Genomic DNA, 19,574 nt, shown 5'->3' on the forward strand with positions numbered 1-19,574 from the left:
CCTTCCTGTCATCGCTGATCGTGGAGCCCAGGATGCCTCTGGGCTCTGCCGATGCCCAGCAGCCTCCTGTACTTGCTGCTCAGTCCCTCACGATGTATTGGTTAAGCACCAGCCTAGTGCTGGGTGCATTTGGGAAGCTGGAACTGGAGTTTTGGAGATAGTGGGTCAAAATCCCTGCCCACATGGGGCTGTCATTGGCAGAGTGCTTTACACACTCTATCTCAGATAGAAGAAATGTCTCATCTGCTAATGTCCTATGAAATTGTCTTCAGGTTTAACTTTTGCCAAGAAAACTTTGTTTTATGTGCATATGAAAATCACAGTGTGTATGAAAGGGTGGGGGTGGGTGGACATTGGCCGCCACCTACCTGTGCTCTGAGAAGATCTCCCAGGCCAACTGCAAATGGTGTCGTCATGATCCGAGCACAAAGAGTAGTGCTTCTTAAAGCTCTTCTAGCTGCAGTCAGGACAGACCTCAGGGCCCGGGGAAATCCACCGCCTGGCAGTGCTGACTCATGAAACCCTTTTCGTGTTTCTAGTGCTGATGAGCGATTCGATGCCACATTCCACACCAACGTGTTAGTTAATTCTTCTGGGTATTGCCAGTACCTCCCTCCAGGTAAGATCCGCTTCCTTTGTCCTCCGATAGTTACACAATTTAAGCCAGTTCAGGGCGCCAGTCCCGACGGTGCTGACACGAGTGCCATCCTCGGCCTATTTGACCCCCAACCCCTCCTGCTTTCTTTCCCTCTGTGCTTGCAAATATTTCCTGAACATGACAATGCCATCTTCCTCTTTTTTGTCTTGGGGTCATGGCTCAAGCTGTCTTTGCCGATATGTGTCATATGTCCTTATTGTGTGCCAAGTGTTCTTTAAAGTTAATCCACAGCTAAAGCAAGTCTCCCTCATGAGGTCACTGCCAGTTCTCCTTACAGCCTGCAAGGCAAACACCCCGGCCTTTCCCTCCTCCACATCAGCTGCCGTTGCCCCTCCTGCCAGACTGCTTACGGCTGGTGCTGCTCTCCAGGTGCTGGGGGCAAGACGGTGGACTTGCTGGCTTCTTGAGCGTGTGCATTAAAAAGCACTTGCGTGTTAGATATAAGAGCAAGTGGTTTCAAAGTGGGGCTCATTAGTGCCTTATTCCTTTTTTTTTTAAGATTGTATTTATTTATTTGACAGATTGAGATAGCGAGAGAGAGAGAGAGAGCACAAGCAGGGGAAGCAGGAGAGGGGAGAAGCAGGCTCCCCACCGAGCAGGGAGTCGGGCATGGGGCTCAATCCCAGAACCCTGGGATCATGACCAGAGCTGAAGGCAGACACCTAACGACTGAGCCACCCAGGCGCCCCTCGTTATTGCCTTATTCCTGACTGAGCTCTCCTTTGCAACCAGTTGATGGTTAACTGCTTCCTGGGATTGATTTTTTTTTTCCCCACCAGCTTCTCATTTCTCTCAATTCACTGGGCCCTGGGCTGCTCACTGAATAATACAGAGCATGGGGAACCTGCGTTTTAATGCTGTGAGGCAGATATTAACAGAGTTTTAAAAATCTTTAAATGATTTTTTTACATGTTCTTTTCCAGGATTATCTCCCCCACTGCAACTGTTTAACTTCCTGTTCGCAGGCAATCTGCAGCCAACTCCCACCTCAACACCAACATACACACACACCTACCACTCCCCCCACATTACACACCCTATACACACCCCACCTATACACCCCACATGTGTACCCCCACAAATCCATACACATTCACACACCAACCACACCCCCTCACACACACCACACACCCCACCCCACACACCATATCCATACACCTACTACTCCCCCACACCACACATGCATATCTTCTGCACACATATCCACACACACCAACCACAACCCCTGCATACACAGTACACACCACACATACCACACACACAGCCTTTCCGCTGCAGTAAACCCCAGTCTCACACCTTCATTTCACAGCAGACAGCAAAGCTGGCCTTGCCTTCTTAGTTGTTGCTTACATATCTTCCTCATTAGCAGATAATAAGCATTCTGTGGGCAGATTCTCTGTTTACACACCTTAGAACCACCACTAATCAACCAGGTGCCTGGCCCACCTGTTCATAAATGAATGCATGAGTGATTAAACCCATCAAAGGCAGATACCTCCCAATCAGGTTTGGATAGACTGAAGAACCACAGATTTTCAGGTTTTCTATCTGAAAGCAACTGCTTCCTTGCTACTTCCTCTGTGCCTTCACCCCTCCCCCAGCCCAAGCAAGCTTTCCGCCTAACAGCAGGCCCCTGAGGGACTGAGACTATGGGATGAGTCTTCCATCACACACCCCTACATTCTTTTTCCCCTGCCTGTGAGTTGCAGTTTCTATTATGAGGGCTATTTTAGAAAAGGATCTCTGGTAGTCATCAGTATACAAGAATATGGTGCTGCAGATTGTTTTGAAGGCTGAGGCTATTTTCAGCTATAAGAAGCAGCATCCGTGAGCCCCAAACCGCCTGTGTGCAACACCCCCCTCTGGGGCTTCATTCCTGTGTCCCAGCCTTCATGGCCCCAGGAGCCTGGGAAGGACAGGGCATGTTGTGCTGTGAGTGTGGGAGTCCCCTACATGGCTCTCTGGCCTGGGGCAGCAAGCCTGTGCCCTGGGGTCATATAGGACTGATCTGGGATGCTGTTCTGTTCATGCAACCAAGCGCAGGCAAAAACAAACAAACAAAAAAACAACAACACAGTTTTGGGTGCAAGGTTTGAAATAGAGACTTGGTTATGAAATTACATTTCTATTTCATATTTTTATTTTTAACAGGTTTATTGTATAATTTACATATCATACATTCACCCATTTTAAATGCACGATTCAGTGATTTTTAGTAAATTCACAGGGTTGTACAACCATTACCAAAATCTAGTGTTAGAACATTTTTTATCACCCGGAAGGGATCCCTTTTGCCGTTCTGCAGGTAATCCCCACCCTTACTGCCAGCCCCAGGCCACCACTGATCTGCTTTCTATCCCTAGAGATTCTCTTTCTCTGGCCATTTCATAGAAATGGAATAATTCAGTTATAGAGTTATATTTTCTACAAGCAGTGTGGGTTTGGGGGGATTTCGCCCATTAATGGGAGGACAGCATCTATGAATGTTCCTATGAACATTGGGTATCATGCTGCACATGGTACTTAAAGGAACTTGAAAGGACAGGACATTTTTTTATCCTTTCCCAGCTTGGTTGTGGGGTGAGGTTTCATATTTGCAAGGCTGCTGAGTCCCTTCCTCCATTCTTTTTTTTTTTTTTTTAATTTAGTGCAAAAATATATGGAGCACTGACCCTGTCCCCAGGAACAGAGCCCCCCTTAGCTCTTTGTGCCTTCCATTGCCTTCAAGCCTTTTTTTTTTTCTGGGCAGGGAGAAGCACATGACCATAAATTGCCAGAGGGGGCTTATCTGGTCTCCTCTCCATAACCTGCCAGAAATTCACCTCCAACTTGTCTTAGGGTGAAGTCACTCTTTTCAGTAGAAACTCCTGCTTGTGCCCAAGCACTCTCTTCAACTTAAACCTATCAGTCTTTGTTCTTAATCTAAAATCTAAACTAGTTAAAGTTATCCTCCACATTAATTCTAGATAACCAAGTATTTTTCTCAATATTTTTAAGATTTTATTTATTTATTTGAGAGAGAGAGAGCATGAGTGGGGGAGAGGGGCAGAGGGAGAGGTAGAAGCAGACTCCCCACTGAACAGGGAGCCCAACATGGGGCTTGATCCCAGGACGCCAGGATCATGATCTGAGCTGAAGGCAGATGCTTCACCGACTGAGCCACCCAGGCGCTCTAGTATTTTTTTCTCAATTTTTAACCTAAGGAAATGCCCACCCTGCTCCTTACCAAAGATGCACACACAGACACAGACACATGTCCCTTTTATATTCTGCTTCTAAACCCTTCATCATTTTTATGAATTTTTCTGTTTTTTACATTTTTTACTTTTCTGCTATTAGAGTCTGAAGGCGCATAGACACGGTAGGAGCAAGTTTACAGAACTTCTAATTCTTTGCCCAGAAATCCTTAAGATGAGTCTTCAGAGCAAGACGGTTGGTCTGTGAATTTTAAAAGACAGTGAAGCTTCAGCTGAGCTTCCTTTCTAGAGATTTTTCCAAAAAAGACCAACCTTGTTCTGGACAGGTGTAGCTGTAGTTTGGAGGAGCAGGATGAGCTGAAGCCCTCGCTGGTCACACCCAGTCTAGCAGCCTCAGAGCCTACGTCTCCGCTTCTTGAATGGGACACAGGCGGGTCAGCACAGTGTGTGCAGGACGCACTGGTCAAAAAGACATGCTGAACATTAAAAACGTATTGTCTAGCTCACCAACCCTTTCTAGGAAGAAGAGGCACTACATATTATGAACAGCATACAAGGTTAGAGACCCAAGGGGTAGCTCTGTGTTTATTTATTCACTTATTATTATTTCCATTTTTTTGCATCTTTATTGAAGTGTAGTTGACAAATGAAAATGTAATGAGGTGTACAACATGACTTAATATACACATACACTGTAAAATGATTTCCACAATCAAGTTAACACATCCATCACCTTACTTGGTTGGGTTTTGTTTTGTTTTGTTTTTCATGAGAATGTTTAAGATCAACTCTCTTAGCAGATTTCAAGTATACGATATTATTATTTTTTTTATTATGTTATGTTAGTCACCATACAGTGCATCCTTAGTTTTTGATGTACCGTTCCATGATTCATTGTTTGCATATAACACCCAGTGCTCCATGCAATACGTGCCCTCCTTACTACCCATCACCAGCCTATCCCATTCCTCCACCCCCCTCCCCTCTGAGGCCCTCAGTTTGTTTCCCAGAGTCCATAGTCTCTCATGCTTCATTCCCCCTTCTGTTTATCCCCCTTCATTCTTCCCTTTTTTCTCCTACTGATCTTCCTATTTCTTATGTTCCATAAATGAGTGAAACCATTTGATAATTATCTTTCTCTGCTTGACTTATTTCACTTAGCATAATCTCCTCCAGTTCTAGCCATGTTGATGTAAATGTTGGGTAATCATCCTTTCTGATGGCTGAGTAATATTCCATCGTATATATGGACCACATCTTCTTTATACAATATTATTAACTAGAGTCACCATACTGTACATTAGATTCTTCGAACTTTCTCCTCTTGTAAATGAAAGTTCATACCCCTTGACCAGCCCCTGTCCATTTCCCCACCTTCCCCAGCCCCTGGCAGCTTATTGTTTCTATGAGTTCACCTTTTTTTTTTTCCCCAAAATCCACATGTAAGTGAGATCATACAGTATTTGTCTTTGTCTGGCTTATTTCAATTAGCATAGTGCCCTCCGGGTTCATCCATGTTATTGCAAATGACAGGATTTCCATCTTTTCTAAGGCTGAATAGTATTCTGTTATGTGGGTATGTGTTTGGGTGTGTGTATGATTTGATAATCTTTCCCATTCATCCATTGATGAATACTTAGCTTGTTTCCATTCCTCGGCTATTGCAAATAATGCTGCAGTGAACGTGGCGAGTGTGGGGGTGCAGATATCTTTTCCAGTTAGTGATTTTTATTTCCTTTGGATATATACCCAGAAGTGGGGTCACTGGATCATATAGTATTCTATTTTTAATTTTTTTTAGGAATCTCCATACTGTTTTCATAATGACTGCACCTCCAGCAGCGTGAGAGTGCTGTGTATATGAAGCCCAGCTTGGTCCATTCCCGTTGGTTTTCTGACTGTTTTGTTGCCCACATAGGCATATTCAAGAGCTCCTGCTACATCGATGTGCGTTGGTTCCCCTTTGATGTGCAGCAGTGCAAACTGAAGTTTGGGTCCTGGTCTTACGGAGGGTGGTCCTTGGATCTACAGATGCAAGAGGCAGATATCAGTGGCTATATCCCAAATGGAGAATGGGACCTAGTGGGTAAGCCCGACAAAGACATGAGACTAGCAGCCTTGTAGAAAGCCGCTTTGTATTCCTGTGCTGGCTTTAAAAGTTTGGGATTTTCCACTCTGCTTTTCAGTGTGAGCATTTATTGAACCCTGCAGCAATCTCTATAATTTACTGAGAGCTATACAATGAGAAACAAAAAACAATTAGAAAATTCGATGATTTCCATGAGAAACGTGCAGCTATTTAAATAAGTCAGCGCTAGTATAGGCATCCCTATAGTATTCGAATCTGCTCCATTCCTGAATCAGGTTGGATAGCAAACTGCAGTTCATGAGAACCTGCATGTGGTGATTTTAAATAGAAAAACAATAATTACACTTATAATGGTGTTAAGCTCATACTGTATTATTTATAATCATGCTGTCTTAGTCCCTTCAGGCTGCTAAAACAGAATGCCATAGACTGGGGGGCTTATAAACAGCGGAAGTTTATTTATCACAGTTCTAGAGGCTGGGAAGTCCAAGATCAAGTCCAATGTCAAGGCAGACCCAGTGTCTGCGGAGGGCGGACTTCATGGTTCATAGCTGGCTGTCTTCTGGCTGTGTTCTTACATAGCAGAAGAGACTAGGGAGTCTGCTGGGCCTCTTTTTAAGGTCGATAATCCCAATCATGAGATCTCTGCTCTCATGACCTACGCACCGCCCCCAAAGGCCCCATCTCCAAATATCATCACTGTGGGGGTGAGCATTTCAACATATGAATATTGAGGGAGACACAAACTTTTACTATATACCACATTTAGTTGCAATCCATTAAAAAAAAATCCTCCCAATTTGCTCCAATATCACTATGATATTCCTGAACAACTCGAATGCACCAGAAGGAGTTTATTCAAACACTGATTGCCCAGTTTTTTTGTTTTTTAGCATTTAACAAACTCCATGGTTGCTTGTATGATATACCCATTAAAATAAACAAGCAGGGTAATTTTATTCAGACACGGTTCCTTTCCCCTGTTGCTCATGGAGGCATCCCAGGCAAGCGGAGTGAGAAGTTCTATGAGTGCTGCAAAGAGCCCTACCCAGACGTCACCTTCACGGTGACCATTCGCCGCAGAACCCTCTACTATGGCCTCAACCTGCTCATCCCCTGTGTGCTCATCTCTGCGCTGGCCCTCCTCGTCTTCTTGCTCCCTGCAGATTCAGGGGAGAAAATTTCCCTGGGTAAGTGTCCTGATCTTGGGCGGGAGTCTGAGACAGGATGGGAGGGCCTGGCCTTGAGGTCAGCTCCGTAGGGATCACCGTGCACGGTGCAGGACATGCCACGGCTCTGGGAGCATCACACACTGACCTCCCAGCCCAAGACATTGCCCCGCCACCACTGCTAGATGCCCAGTGCACTCCTGAGACTCTGTAGGATCCTCTGATCCTCCACAGAAGATGGGAATGCCTGGAAGAGGCCACTGGGTTCTGTCCTAAGGGGCCTTACTTTCTCCTCTCCTGCCACCCTGTCCTGTTCCTTGGGGACAGCTGGCCAGCATTTGTTATGGGCAGGAAACAGTTTGGTTAGCTTAATATCAGTTTGCATCTGTATATCACTGTAACAGGGTAATTCCTTACCATCATCCAATAGGAAGATAAGGAAACTAAGACTTAGAATGGTGAAGTGAATTTCTCAACATCTTAAAGAGTCATATTTAGTACATGTAGAAATCATCCTCAAACCCATATCTCCTGACTGCAAGGCTCAGGCACATTACGTGACTTATCCACGGTCACACAGCTAGTAAGTAACAAAGTCAAGAGCAAAGTGAGGTCTTAAGATTGCATGTTTGGTTTTTTTGTTTTTTTGTTTTTTCCCTGCTGTATGTACCTCTCAATCTAATGTAATTAAGAAAATGAGAGATAGTTGTGTTAAGTTCAGTAATTCATTCTGTATTGTTGTTCTAAAGTTCCGGCGCCTAAGCTTACCTCCATCTGAAACTCTGGTAAATGATGTGAACAGCCCCCAGAAAAATGGCCATGCCCACACAGACAGAGAAGACTGCATCTGGTTTCAGGATGTCACTGGCCCCTCCCCCACACCTCCCTAGTCTTTGAACCTCAGATTAGGCACAGTTAGATGGAATTGAGGCCTTATCATCTCTTCTGTCTCAGGCACTGCTGTGTTCATGTTTCAGGGATAACCGTTTTACTCTCTCTCACTGTCTTCATGTTGCTGGTGGCTGAGATCATGCCTGCGACATCCGACTCAGTGCCCTTGATAGGTAAGCAAGTGTCGGGCCTCTCTGGAAGACACGGGCTAGAGAGGGCCCTGGAGAGCCACATGGCCCCAGGAGGAGTGACTTTCTGTAACTGTTCAAGTGACCTATGGCCTCTGCTCACCTGGGCACCTGTAAGGGGGGTGTGGGGAGTCCAGCATTGTGGTTTGGCTTGAAGGGGCAGAAGTGCACCCTTTCTCCCATCATCCTCCCCCTCACACTTGTTATGCAGCCAGAGATTTTACCATTAGAGATCTGTTACTTTAGCTTTGAGTCATTGTTCTTCCACAAATCCTTTGTCAAAATGGGAGGAGCTCACGTTTTAACTCTCGGCCATTGTTTCCTGAGGTACCTCAATGTCTCTGGATAAAGTTAAAGTTTGTGAGGAAATGTAAACAGGACAAATATGTTTTGGCCAAGACAGATGTAAGGCATGACCTTCTGCCCAGGGCAGGATGACAAGAGACAGCATTGCTTGTGGCTGTGCCCCTCCCTGGATTAGAGTAAGCAGGAATGTGCAAAGGGGTGCTCAGAGTTCCGGCAGTTGGGATCCAGTACTGTGGCCCCCGCGGGGGTACTCAGCAGTCCAGCGGTCAGGGTCTGGTACTCTCGCCACCACACCCAGGGCTCTGTTCCTGGTCAGGGAACCAAACCTCCAAGCCAGTTTCGGAAATGGGGAGCAACAGTCTGATAGTGGATATTAGGTTTAATATGAGAATCACTCCTCCAGTTTGGTAATGGAGTTCAGAAAGAAGAATGGAGTCTATGATTATTCCTGTTGGCACAGGCCACCAGAGGGCCACCCTATGTGGTTAACAGGGGAGGGTAGCAGTAGGGGAGCCTATTTCTCTTACACAGATACTCCCAGGCTTCACAAGCTAAGAAGCCACAGTTCTTCTTTGTTCCCTCAATGTGTAATATTTTGGCCAGAGACAGTGTTGGTATGAAAAGCCTTTGTGGGTATTCCTAGTTCTCTCACCACCATCCAGAGGGTGAGGAACCATGTTTCAGCTTGATGGTCTGACCCACTCTTCCTACCTTCCAACGCAGTGCTTTCAGTAGAGACTTGCAATGGAAAGCACCCTCCATGGGGCAGTGGGCCTTGACTGATGGACGGGTGGGGAAAAGGCATAGTTGATGCATAGCCCATGTCTAGAAAGATGGGATATTGTTGGCCTCTGACCTCTGTTGTTGAGATTTCAGCTGTGGGATCCTTTGACCCTGGATACCTCCACAGGTCACTGTCTTAGTTGGCTGGGGCTGCTATAAGAAAATCTCTCGGACCGGGTGCCTACACAACAGAAATGTATTTGCTCACAGTTCTGGAGGTCAGAAGTCCAATACCAAGGTGCCAGCAGGTTCGACCTCTACTGAGGCCTCTCTGCTTGACTTGTAGATGGCCACCCTCTTGCTGTGCCCTCTCAGGGTGTTTCTTCTCTGGGTGATTCCGTGGTACCCCTTTGTGTGTCCAAATTTCCCCTCTTACAAGGACACCAGTCAGATCAGATCAGGTCCCACTCTAAGAACCCCATTTTAACTTAATCCCCTCTTTAAAGGCTCTGTCTTCAAATGCAGTCATATTCTGAAGTACCAGGTAGTAGAGCTTCAACATAGAAATTTTAGGAGGCCACAACTCAGCCCATAGCAGTCACAGTTTTGTTCACCCTCCTTCCCCTTCTTAGAGGTCCTTGGTGCTAACTTGGAGTCTCAAACATCCATCTCTGGCAGCTTCTCACAGGTACCTCTTGGTTCCCCCAGGGGGACAGTGAGTTCCTTCCCACCTGGAGAGAAGTAGATGTTCTTAACCGAGCATGTGGCCATGCACTTAGCCTCTGAACCAGGATGTTCTCTGCTTCGAGCTCAGCCCCCTTGAGCTGAAAGCCACACCGAAGGTTTAATAATCAGAGTTGCCAATCAAGGAATGTCTTCCCTTTGCCAGGCTTTCTTCTAGAGCTTTGGCTCCTATAATTGCTAATTCTGCACCAACCTTGCCAAAAGAAGCCATTGCCATCCCTGTCATACTGGTGAAGAACCTGGGGCCCAGACAGGCTGAGTAGCCTGTCTAAACTCAGAGATGTCTGAACTCATGCATGGAGGCAATGGGTTAGGGGGGAGCTGTTTCAGATACTCCATGCTGCTTCTCACCTGGGCCAAGGTGGAGAAATGCGTCCTTGCCCTTCGGAGCTGGAGCTGATATTCTCCCCTGGGAAAGTCACTGTCTTTCATGTCTTCCTCAGACAACTGGCACCTCCTCCTATCTCTCGTTAGATGGGACCAGACTCGTTTTCCACACTAATACTAGGTACCCAGCCAGTGATGCCCAGGTGTGCCCTTGTTACATCCCTGCCTCCAGCATGTCCCTGGCCTGCAGTTATCATGATGGGGACCAGACCCTCACTACCTCAGTGTTCTCAGTTCCCATAACAGTCCACAGCTTTCTCCTGGGAACAACCTTATTGGCATCCTGTGTAGCACTGTTAATCCTCACTGGAGGAGGAGGCTGATGGCGTTCACAGAAGTGCAGTCAGCCAGGCCAGGCTGCTGACATGGATGGGAAAGCAGGTCTCCGTGCTCTGCCTGCTGGGAATGTGGGCAGGGGGTCTGCACGCCTGGAGGCAGCCCTGCCCTGCTCTAGGCTTCGCTGCCTGGTCCCAGGCAGTGAGAGAGTGCCGTCTTGGTCTGCCTGCCATGCTGTGATGCTTGTGGAGGGGCTGGGGCTCACCCTGCATCTCTTGTCTCTGCAGCCCAGTACTTTGCCAGCACCATGATCATCGTGGGCCTCTCCGTGGTGGTGACGGTGATTGTGCTGCAGTACCACCACCACGACCCTGACGGCGGCAAGATGCCCAAGTGGGTGCGTTCCTCCTGCCCTTCCCCACAGGGATCAGGGGCCCTTGCCGGGGGCAGCTCCACAGATGAATTATCTATTTTAGAAATCCCACAAACAGTTAGTTTTCCTAAACACAGAGCCGTGTTTTCCATACCACCTCACCTGTCTGCACTATTGCATTATCCCTGGACCGTTATGGTGAGCATGCTCATAGGGGCCCAGGGCACTGTTCTTGCAATCTGACATTCCAGAACAGGGCCCACACACTGACTGCTCTGTGCATGTTGCTGCCAGAATGTTTCTAGAACTACTTTTGCACGTACACAAAGGAGAACAGTACAGTGGTTGGAAGCAACAGACGAGCTCAGCACCCCGCCATGTGGTTGGATCTTCCAAACAGAATGAGGAGCAAATAGGGTGAGAGGGAGTGAACCATGTAATAATACATGCAGTCAATACACATAGGCATGTAATCGTACCACAGGCCTATAAAAAAAAAGGTTAGTCGTTACCAGTGGGGAAGGGGACTAGGATAAAAGCAAAAGGATGAAAGATAAATTATTGAATATCACAGCCTGTTGTGTCAGCCTGGGGGCATGCCACACCTTCCTAGCCCCTGCTTAGCACCATGCACTGGGAGGTGGGCGGATGCTTACCCATGCTGTGCCCTTCGGTGTCCAGGATCTGAAGCTGTATGCCCATCCTCACCTGACACTCAGGAAACCTTGATTAGGGCCACATGTGGCCTGGGCTTTCCTCACCTCAGCACAGTGTGACAGCACCCAAGGCCAGGGGAAGGATGCCCCCTACCCCTGATTCTTAGTTGGGCCCTGCAAACCTTCCAGTGTTCTTGTCCAGACAGCATGGCCTAGGGACAGTAGGTGCTAAAGGAACCCTCTCACATCAAAACAAGTCTTTGTTTTCTTTGGAGACGTATAACCTTGCATCCAAGTTCAGAAGGGTGTCTAAGACTCCCCAGCATGCCAAATGCAGGTGCAAGAAGTAAGGTGCATTTTGTTAACCTCCAGGAACAGAGAGTTCCCAGGCCTTCTAAAAATATTCATTGTGCAATAATTTATAGTTACGCAAAAGTGAACTTAGGAAAGACCAATTTAAAAAAAAAAATGACTTTACCAAGTTGCTGTGTCCTCTTGGGTCCTTTTCCACAGCAAATTCATACACTTAATAATGACTTTCTCTCATAGCTCATTGCATCAGCAGTGGAGTGAGCTCCGAGAAATGGTGCTGTCTCCCACACATGTCACATCACTGCAGTCTGTGGGCATCTTTTGAAAAGGTCCCTCCATTAAAAACTGGGACACATTTGCACACATTCACCTACATTGTCATCTGACTTTTATAACCCTGACACACTTTCTGTCTACCCTCCTTCCATTTGAAATAGGTAATACATTCACATGTTTCAAAAGTCAAAATAAAAGTAAAATCATACGGAAGGAAATCCTGCTCTCATTCCTGCCCCTCACCACCAATACTGATAGCCATTTTAAGTAATTTCTCCATTATCCTTCAAGTGTTTATTTATGCAAATGTAAAACTGAAAACACATATTATTATTTCTTATGTTTAAGACATGAAGACACAAAACCATTTTTAATGACCTGGTAGTACTTTACTGTCCAGAAAAAAATCTTAATTAAGAGCCTATGCTAATTATTCACCTCTCAGCACAGGAGTGTATTAAAACCAATGGTTGCAAATGGAATATGAAGCTTGTATGTCTCGCTTTCATTTATGTAGCCTCCTGCATTTTTCTTTCTTTCTGTGTGTATTTGAAAAATAAACAGCCTCCAACTTTTATTATGATGTGTTGCTATGAAGAAGATAGTGCCGATGCCGTGGCATTATGTGACATTTACACAGCCAGACACAAAACCATAACCTAACAGAAGAGGTCATAAGCACAGTTTGATAAGTGCCAAGAGGATAATTTCATCCTTTGAGATGCTTTAGCTTTGAAAGCTAATGATTCAGGCCATGGAATTCAAACTAGACTTGCTAGTATGGATCGCATTAGCTTGAGATGTGCTCCAGGGTAGGCACAGACCCCCTCTCCCCAGCCCACACACACACATACTCCACGTGTCCCGCTGTCTCTGGGTTTGGACGCACTCATTGCCCAATGCATTCCCTTGAGCTCTGATCCAGTCTTCCCAGTGCCTTCCAAGTGGGGGTTGGGCTAAAGTCACAGGAGTTTTGAAGAAGACCTCGTAGACCCTTTTACAGATGAGCTGTGGAAGCATAAACACATTGCTTTCGTGTGACCTCGAGCCAATTTATCAGCTTCTTTGAAGCCTCAGTTTCTTTATCTGTAAAATGGGTGGGGGGATTATACTCCCTTTCCAGAGCCCCCGAGAGGCCCGGGTGTGCCAGCATGTCTCGTGAGCCTCCTGTGGAAGGCCAGACTGACCTGCAGATTCCCGTGGGGCCATGTGTCCCTGCCCCTTACTGATCACGGACAGCCCTCTAGGGTATGCAGACAGGCTTTTCCAGGCTCTGAGGTTTGTCCACAGGGTGTGGGCAGGATACACACAGTGCCGTCTGCTCGGAGCAAAGGGTGTCTTTACAGCTGCACTGAACCTGCTCTTAGGCCTTCTTGTTCTTTTCATTGCCTGTCTCCAGACCGGTCTACTGCAGTTATCTCTAAGATGCCACAAAAAGTGCTACAGACACAAACGTCACCACTTACTGCCTGTACTTACAGATGGGAAACATACCTGTTATGTTGCTGATGGAATTTGCCTACAACCATAAACCAAATTTAATGTCGGTATCTGGATAATCCCAGCGAAAGGGCCCACTGTTCATACACTTGTCTAAATAAGCTTCCAAGACTTTTTTTTAACCTGGATTGAGGCTTCACATGGCTCCTTCTTTACATTAGAGGGAAAAACAAGAAATATCAGTGATTTCTCTCCAGCATCATCTATGCATGTAGGCAGTATATGTTGATAGAACACTTTAAACCAGAGGTCAGCCAACTATGGCCCACCAGCTGCTTTTGCAAATAATATGTTATTAGAAAAAGCCATGCTTATTTCTTTAAATGCTTTCTTTGACTATTTTGTACTTTAGTAACAGAGCTAAGTAGTTACAACGGAGACCATATGGACTTTATTATGTGGCCCTTTAAAGAAAGTCGGCCAACCCCTGCTTTAGACTTTTCCAAGTACTTTCCTGCACATGATCTTACTCAGTCTTCACTGTAACCTAACGACTTAGGTTAGAGGTTCCTAAACCTCCCTGTTTCACAGCACCTTTAGTGTCTCAGGGATTTCTTTCACAGCCCCTAGGGCAAAAGAAACCCCTAATGGCTCTCTTTATTAAATTGGTCAAAACAAGAAGTATTTACGCCCTGACCCCTGGGCACCTGTTGGTACAGCACACCTTTTCAAATCTTAGGAGGACAGTGCCCCCATTTTCTGTTTCACGTTGACTTTCTTGGCACTTCCTTTTCATCAGGACACAAACCTGCTTTGCAATGATATGCCATCATTGCAAGGGACCCGATGTTACAGTCGGAACTGCTTCAAGCTAGGGGTTAATGCAGCATCTCATAGGTGTCACAAAATCTGCAGGGGTGTGCCCCTGTGAGTCTGCATGACACTGGGGTGCCTCACGGGCAGTAAGTATGATGGTTACTAGTGACAGATGAGGAAAGGTTGGAGAGGGAAAGTAACTTGTCTTGTTCACACAGCTCAGGGAGGGTGCTTTTTGCAAGACAGCCCTCTCCTCCCACATGCCTGTCTGCCCCGAGACTGCAGTGTGCCTGCCACTGAGAAATCCGCTCATTCCCAGGGTGACTTTCTGCATTGGTTTATTCTAGGCTCACATTTGACTCAACCATTGCGACGTGTTGGCACTGCTTGCCTGTGTAAACTCACCTGGGAAGGAGTGGGGGCCGGTCTCCCCCAGGATCCACCACTTAGGGCTGGGATCAGGACCCGCTGATGCTCGCTTCCGCCTGCTCCTAACCGCCCTGTTGTCTCCCCAGACCAGAGTCATCCTTCTGAACTGGTGCGCGTGGTTCCTGCGGATGAAGAGGCCGGGGGAGGACAAGGTGAGGCCGGCCTGTCAGCACAAGCAGCGCCGCTGCAGCCTGGCCAGCGTGGAGATGAGCGCAGTGGCAGGACCGCCCACCACCAACGGCAACCTGCTCTACATCGGCTTCCGCGGCCTGGATGGGGTGCACTGCGCCCCCACCCCCGACTCGGGTGTAGTGTGCGGCCGCATGGCCTGCTCCCCCACGCACGACGAGCACCTTCTGCACAGCGGGCAGCCCTCCGAGGGGGACCCGGATCTGGCCAAGATCCTGGAGGAGGTCCGCTACATCGCCAACCGCTTTCGCTGCCAGGACGAGAGCGAGGCCATCTGCAGTGAGTGGAAGTTTGCGGCCTGCGTGGTGGACCGCCTGTGTCTCATGGCCTTCTCCGTCTTCACCATCATCTGCACCATCGGCATCCTGATGTCAGCTCCAAACTTCGTCGAGGCTGTGTCCAAAGACTTTGCTTAACCTGGTTCTGGTCCCCGGCATGTAGGAAACACACAGGCGATGCCGTTGGCTTGGGGAGAATTTGGGGTGCTAATCCCACAGCCACACTAGACGTGAGGTTGCCGAAGTACCTGTAGCCTCGCTGCCAGTCATGTCCGTTACAGTTTCCTTGTTACTTTCAGTAATAGGATCTCAGCACGTTTTTGTTTAATCCTCTCAGATGGGCTGCTTGATATTCTTGGAACATCCTTAGGGTCACCAGGACCACTGAGAGGTCCTTTTGCCCCTTCCCCAATGCCTGGTGAGCCCTTCGGAGAGGTCAGGGTGGCTCAGGATGGCCAGGGGAGGCCTGTACAGTTGGTTTTGCATGCCTGCATGTCACTTGCCAAGAAGGCCTACGTGAAAATTCAGCATAAGCTTTTGCCTGTTTACAAACCTAGATTGAAAGTAATAATAATAGTAATAAACCACACTCACTAGATCCATGCTAATAATTGGTAAAAGGACACAAAACTAAAACTAAAAACCTAACTGCAGATTTTTCTGTGATTCAGATTTTATGTTCTCTACCAAAGATGGTGGAGAGAAACAATTTCACACTGTTCCTGCATTTTATTAGAGAGAGACAGACATAGTTGGTCTTGTAAATTATGCTTTTACCAGCCTGATTTCTACCAACCTACCCTGTGGTGGGAATCAGGAGGGACACAGATGTCTGTTGATTCTGAACTAGGACCAGACCCGGGCAAGTCAGGGGGATTTCTGCAGATACAGGAGACTCCCAAACTTTCTGTGCTGCCCTCGGGCACTGGGCAGTTGAGTTTGCTCTATTCTGAAAAACCAGGACAAATAGAGTTCTATTAGAATTACCAGCCCAATGTAATAGCTAAAGTTAAGTTAAGCCAGCTATGTGTGTGTGTGTGTGTGTGTGTGTGTGTGTGTGTGTGTTGTTTTTTGTTTCTCGGTTTTGTTTTGTTTTGATAATGCATTAGATGTTTCTCGTGTACTAGAGTTGTTTAGTCGTAGAAACTTGTGGGTCCATACAAATGCACAACATAAAGTGAAAGCATATTATGCTTTTCCTTATGTGTCATGGCCAAGGAGCAGGATCTGGGATCTCTTCTGGTTCCTTGTATGGCAGGAACTGGGAAGGGGAGGATGTGCCCAGTGGCTTTCCTGGATGCAAGGCCAATGGTAGTCAGCAGGAGGGGCTGGCAGGCTGAGTGGCTGTATGACCAGTAACTTCAGTCTCTGGCTTTAAGGGATCTGCTTTCCCACAGCTCACCTACCCCAACATTAGCCCAGAAAGGTGGCTCAAACAGGTAACTTCACTGGAGATAAGCGTTTTTGAAAGCAAGGGAAACTTTAATTTAATTTTTTAAATATTTTTTTATTATATTATGTTAGTCACCATACAGTACATCCCTGGTTTTTGATGTAAAGTTCGATGATTCATTACTTCCGTATAACACCCAGTGCACCGTGTGATACGTGCCCTCACCACCGCCCAACACCAGCCTATCCCATTCCCCCACCCCTCCCTCCCCTCTGAAGCCTTCAGTTTGTTTCTCAGAGTCCATAGTCTCTCATGCTCCGTTTTAAACCTGTGTGGTGACACAATTCTCCACTTACATTATCTAGCTGACAATGGTCACTTTGCCTCTTCCCGTTTTCCTAATTTTTTAAATGCGATCAGAGGGAGACACAACAAAATCTCTCCCGTTCTGTTGTTTCATCTAGTAACAGATGAGAGCTCAAAACTGCAGAAAGCTTTGAGCTCCTGGGGATCTTTAATTTGCTTCTGACCCCTGAGATGGGTGTATTATGAGGGAAGATTAGATTTTCACTGCAAAAGAAATTGCATACCTTTCTCCAGCCATTTATTTCGCTCGTTTCTGGGTAATGCACGTGGATGTATTTGCACTGAGGAGAATGGAGGCTTGTGCATGCTCTGTGTGTGTGGGCGCGTGAGCACTGAGTGTGCAGCTGCAGGGGGGACACCTTGTTTACAACAAGGAGATTGATAAGTAAGGAGATTGATAAGTAAGGGCGTTGTGGCTAGCATCACGCCGTTTGCAGCAGGGCTGTACTCAGAGTTCAGCCATTCGACAGGAGATGGATGAACAATGCACAATCCTTGTTTTTTCTATTGTAGACACAAGTAGAAGTGTTTTGATATATAGGAGAATGCTTCATTTCTTATTGCTACCCGAAATTAACCCCTACAACACTTTTGCTTGGAAAAAAAAAAACTTTTTTGATTTTGTATTTTATACAGAAAAACATAAAAAAGCAAACAAAGTAGTTTATGTGTTGACCACTCGACTAATACTCTGCCGTTTTAAAAAGTAATAATAAGGAAAAGATGCCCATGTAGTAAGAAAAGCATGCATAGCTACTGGGACCACCGGTGAATAAGCTTCTGAGGACTGGGGGCATTTCCAGAAAGGAAGAAAAAGAAAAGGCGGGAGGCCAGGAGGGGGAGGAAGGGGGCTTGGAGAGAGACTCCTGTACTAGGGCTCATGCTATGCACAGCACTCTGCACTTTGCTTTCTGCCATTAGTGTTTCATCCTTCCGTAAGAACATGTGAAGATCTACCTCATTCTTAATAGCTGCTTAGCACTCCATTGTCTTGGTGGCCATAATGTCTTTGGTTAGTCTATTAGTGAATGTAGAGAGTATTTCCAGTTTTTATTTTTATACACAAATCCGTAATTAGCATACTTGATTTGTATCTTAGCATACGTTTGTGACCATATCTTGGTATAAATTCTAAGTGGGAAATGGAACTGCTGGATTTAAGGCTATGTGCATTAAACATTTTGGTAGATATTGCCAGATTACCATCCAAATACCAGTCAATGGATATACCTACCAAGAGTATAATGAAAAGGCCAGTTTCTCAACTTTCTCAGTACTGGGTATTATCAAACTTAATATATTTTTTTCCAACCTGGTGAAAAATTATATTGTAATGTTATTCTGATTTAGTTCATTTTATTATGAATGAAGTTGAGTATCTTTCAAATATTTTTTAGAAATTTCAATTTTTGTAAATTTATGTCCTTTATATAATTTTGGGTTATTTGGATTTTTCTTAATTAATTTGCTGGTGTAATTTAGAATTTTTCTGTCTTATATCTTGAAAATATTCTTATTTAGAAAATATTTTTATGTGTTTATTATTTGTCTTTTGATGCTATTTATTGATTTATTTATTTCTTAACATATAGAGGGTTTGAAGTTTTATGTTGTCAATTTATCCATATTTGCCTTGGTGGATCCTGGGATTTGTTTCCAGTTTTAAAAGGCCTTCCCCATTCTGAGATTATAAATAAATTTACTCGTATTTTCTTCTAAATTTTTATGGTTTCATTTGTTTGCCTTTACATCTTCTCACTCCCTGGAATTCATTTACTGCAGGAAATGAAGGTAAAAATGCATTTTTTTTTTCCTCTCCAAATGGTTGGTCAGTTGTGCCAACAAAATATATAATAATGTATCCCTGTAATACAGTTAGTTTTTTCCTCATTTTGTTCAAAATGCCTCCTTGTTTGTAAACTAAATACCTGTTAAGTGTTTGGGGGCTATTTCTACTGATTGATTTATCTCTGTGAATGCCTTTCATTTCTGAAGCTTTATTCATGTTAATATCCAATATTCATGCATCAGTATTTTCAAGTTAACCATCCCCCTTAACACTTCTTGCCTCTCCCTTTCTCTCTCTCTCTTCTATATTTCCATCTCTCATACAGACATTTCTTAATTTAAATTCAATTAGCCAACATATAGTACATCATTAGTTTCAGATGTAGAGTTCAGTAATTCATCAGTTGCATAAAACACCCAGTGCTTGGGGCGCCTGGGTAGCGCAGTCGTTAAAGCGTCTGCCTTCGGCTCAGGGCGTGATCCTGGCGTACCGGGATCGAGTCCCACATCGGGCTCCTCCGCTGTGAGCCTGCTTCTTCCTCTCCCACTCCCCCTGCTGTGTTCCCTCTCTCTCTGGCTGTCTCTCTGTCACATAAATAAATAAAATCTTTAAAAAAAAAAAAAAAACAC

At 45.7% G+C, this 19,574-nt stretch overlaps 1 protein-coding gene across 2 annotated transcripts in view; it reads left to right on the top strand.

Annotated features, from left to right (window-relative positions):
- The window catches only part of LOC123790761 (neuronal acetylcholine receptor subunit alpha-7), a 108,027-nt gene extending 89,550 nt beyond the window's left edge, over positions 1 to 18,477 (top strand). For both annotated transcript variants that reach the window (XM_087856725.1, XM_045795349.2), the window contains 6 exons: positions 540 to 619; positions 5,774 to 5,941; positions 6,940 to 7,134; positions 8,091 to 8,177; positions 10,916 to 11,025; positions 15,017 to 18,477. In XM_087856725.1, coding sequence (XP_087712851.1) covers positions 540 to 619; positions 5,774 to 5,941; positions 6,940 to 7,134; positions 8,091 to 8,177; positions 10,916 to 11,025; positions 15,017 to 15,535 — 1,159 coding nt within the window. In that variant the 3' untranslated portion in view covers positions 15,536 to 18,477. The remainder of the gene's footprint in view (positions 1 to 539; positions 620 to 5,773; positions 5,942 to 6,939; positions 7,135 to 8,090; positions 8,178 to 10,915; positions 11,026 to 15,016) is intronic.
- The last annotated feature ends 1,097 nt before the right edge of the window (positions 18,478 to 19,574 follow it).

This window comes from Ursus americanus, chromosome 28 (genome assembly GCF_024610735.1).
Source record: "Ursus americanus isolate L20-20 chromosome 28, mUrsAme1.1.p, whole genome shotgun sequence".
NCBI lineage: Eukaryota > Metazoa > Chordata > Mammalia > Carnivora > Ursidae > Ursus > Ursus americanus.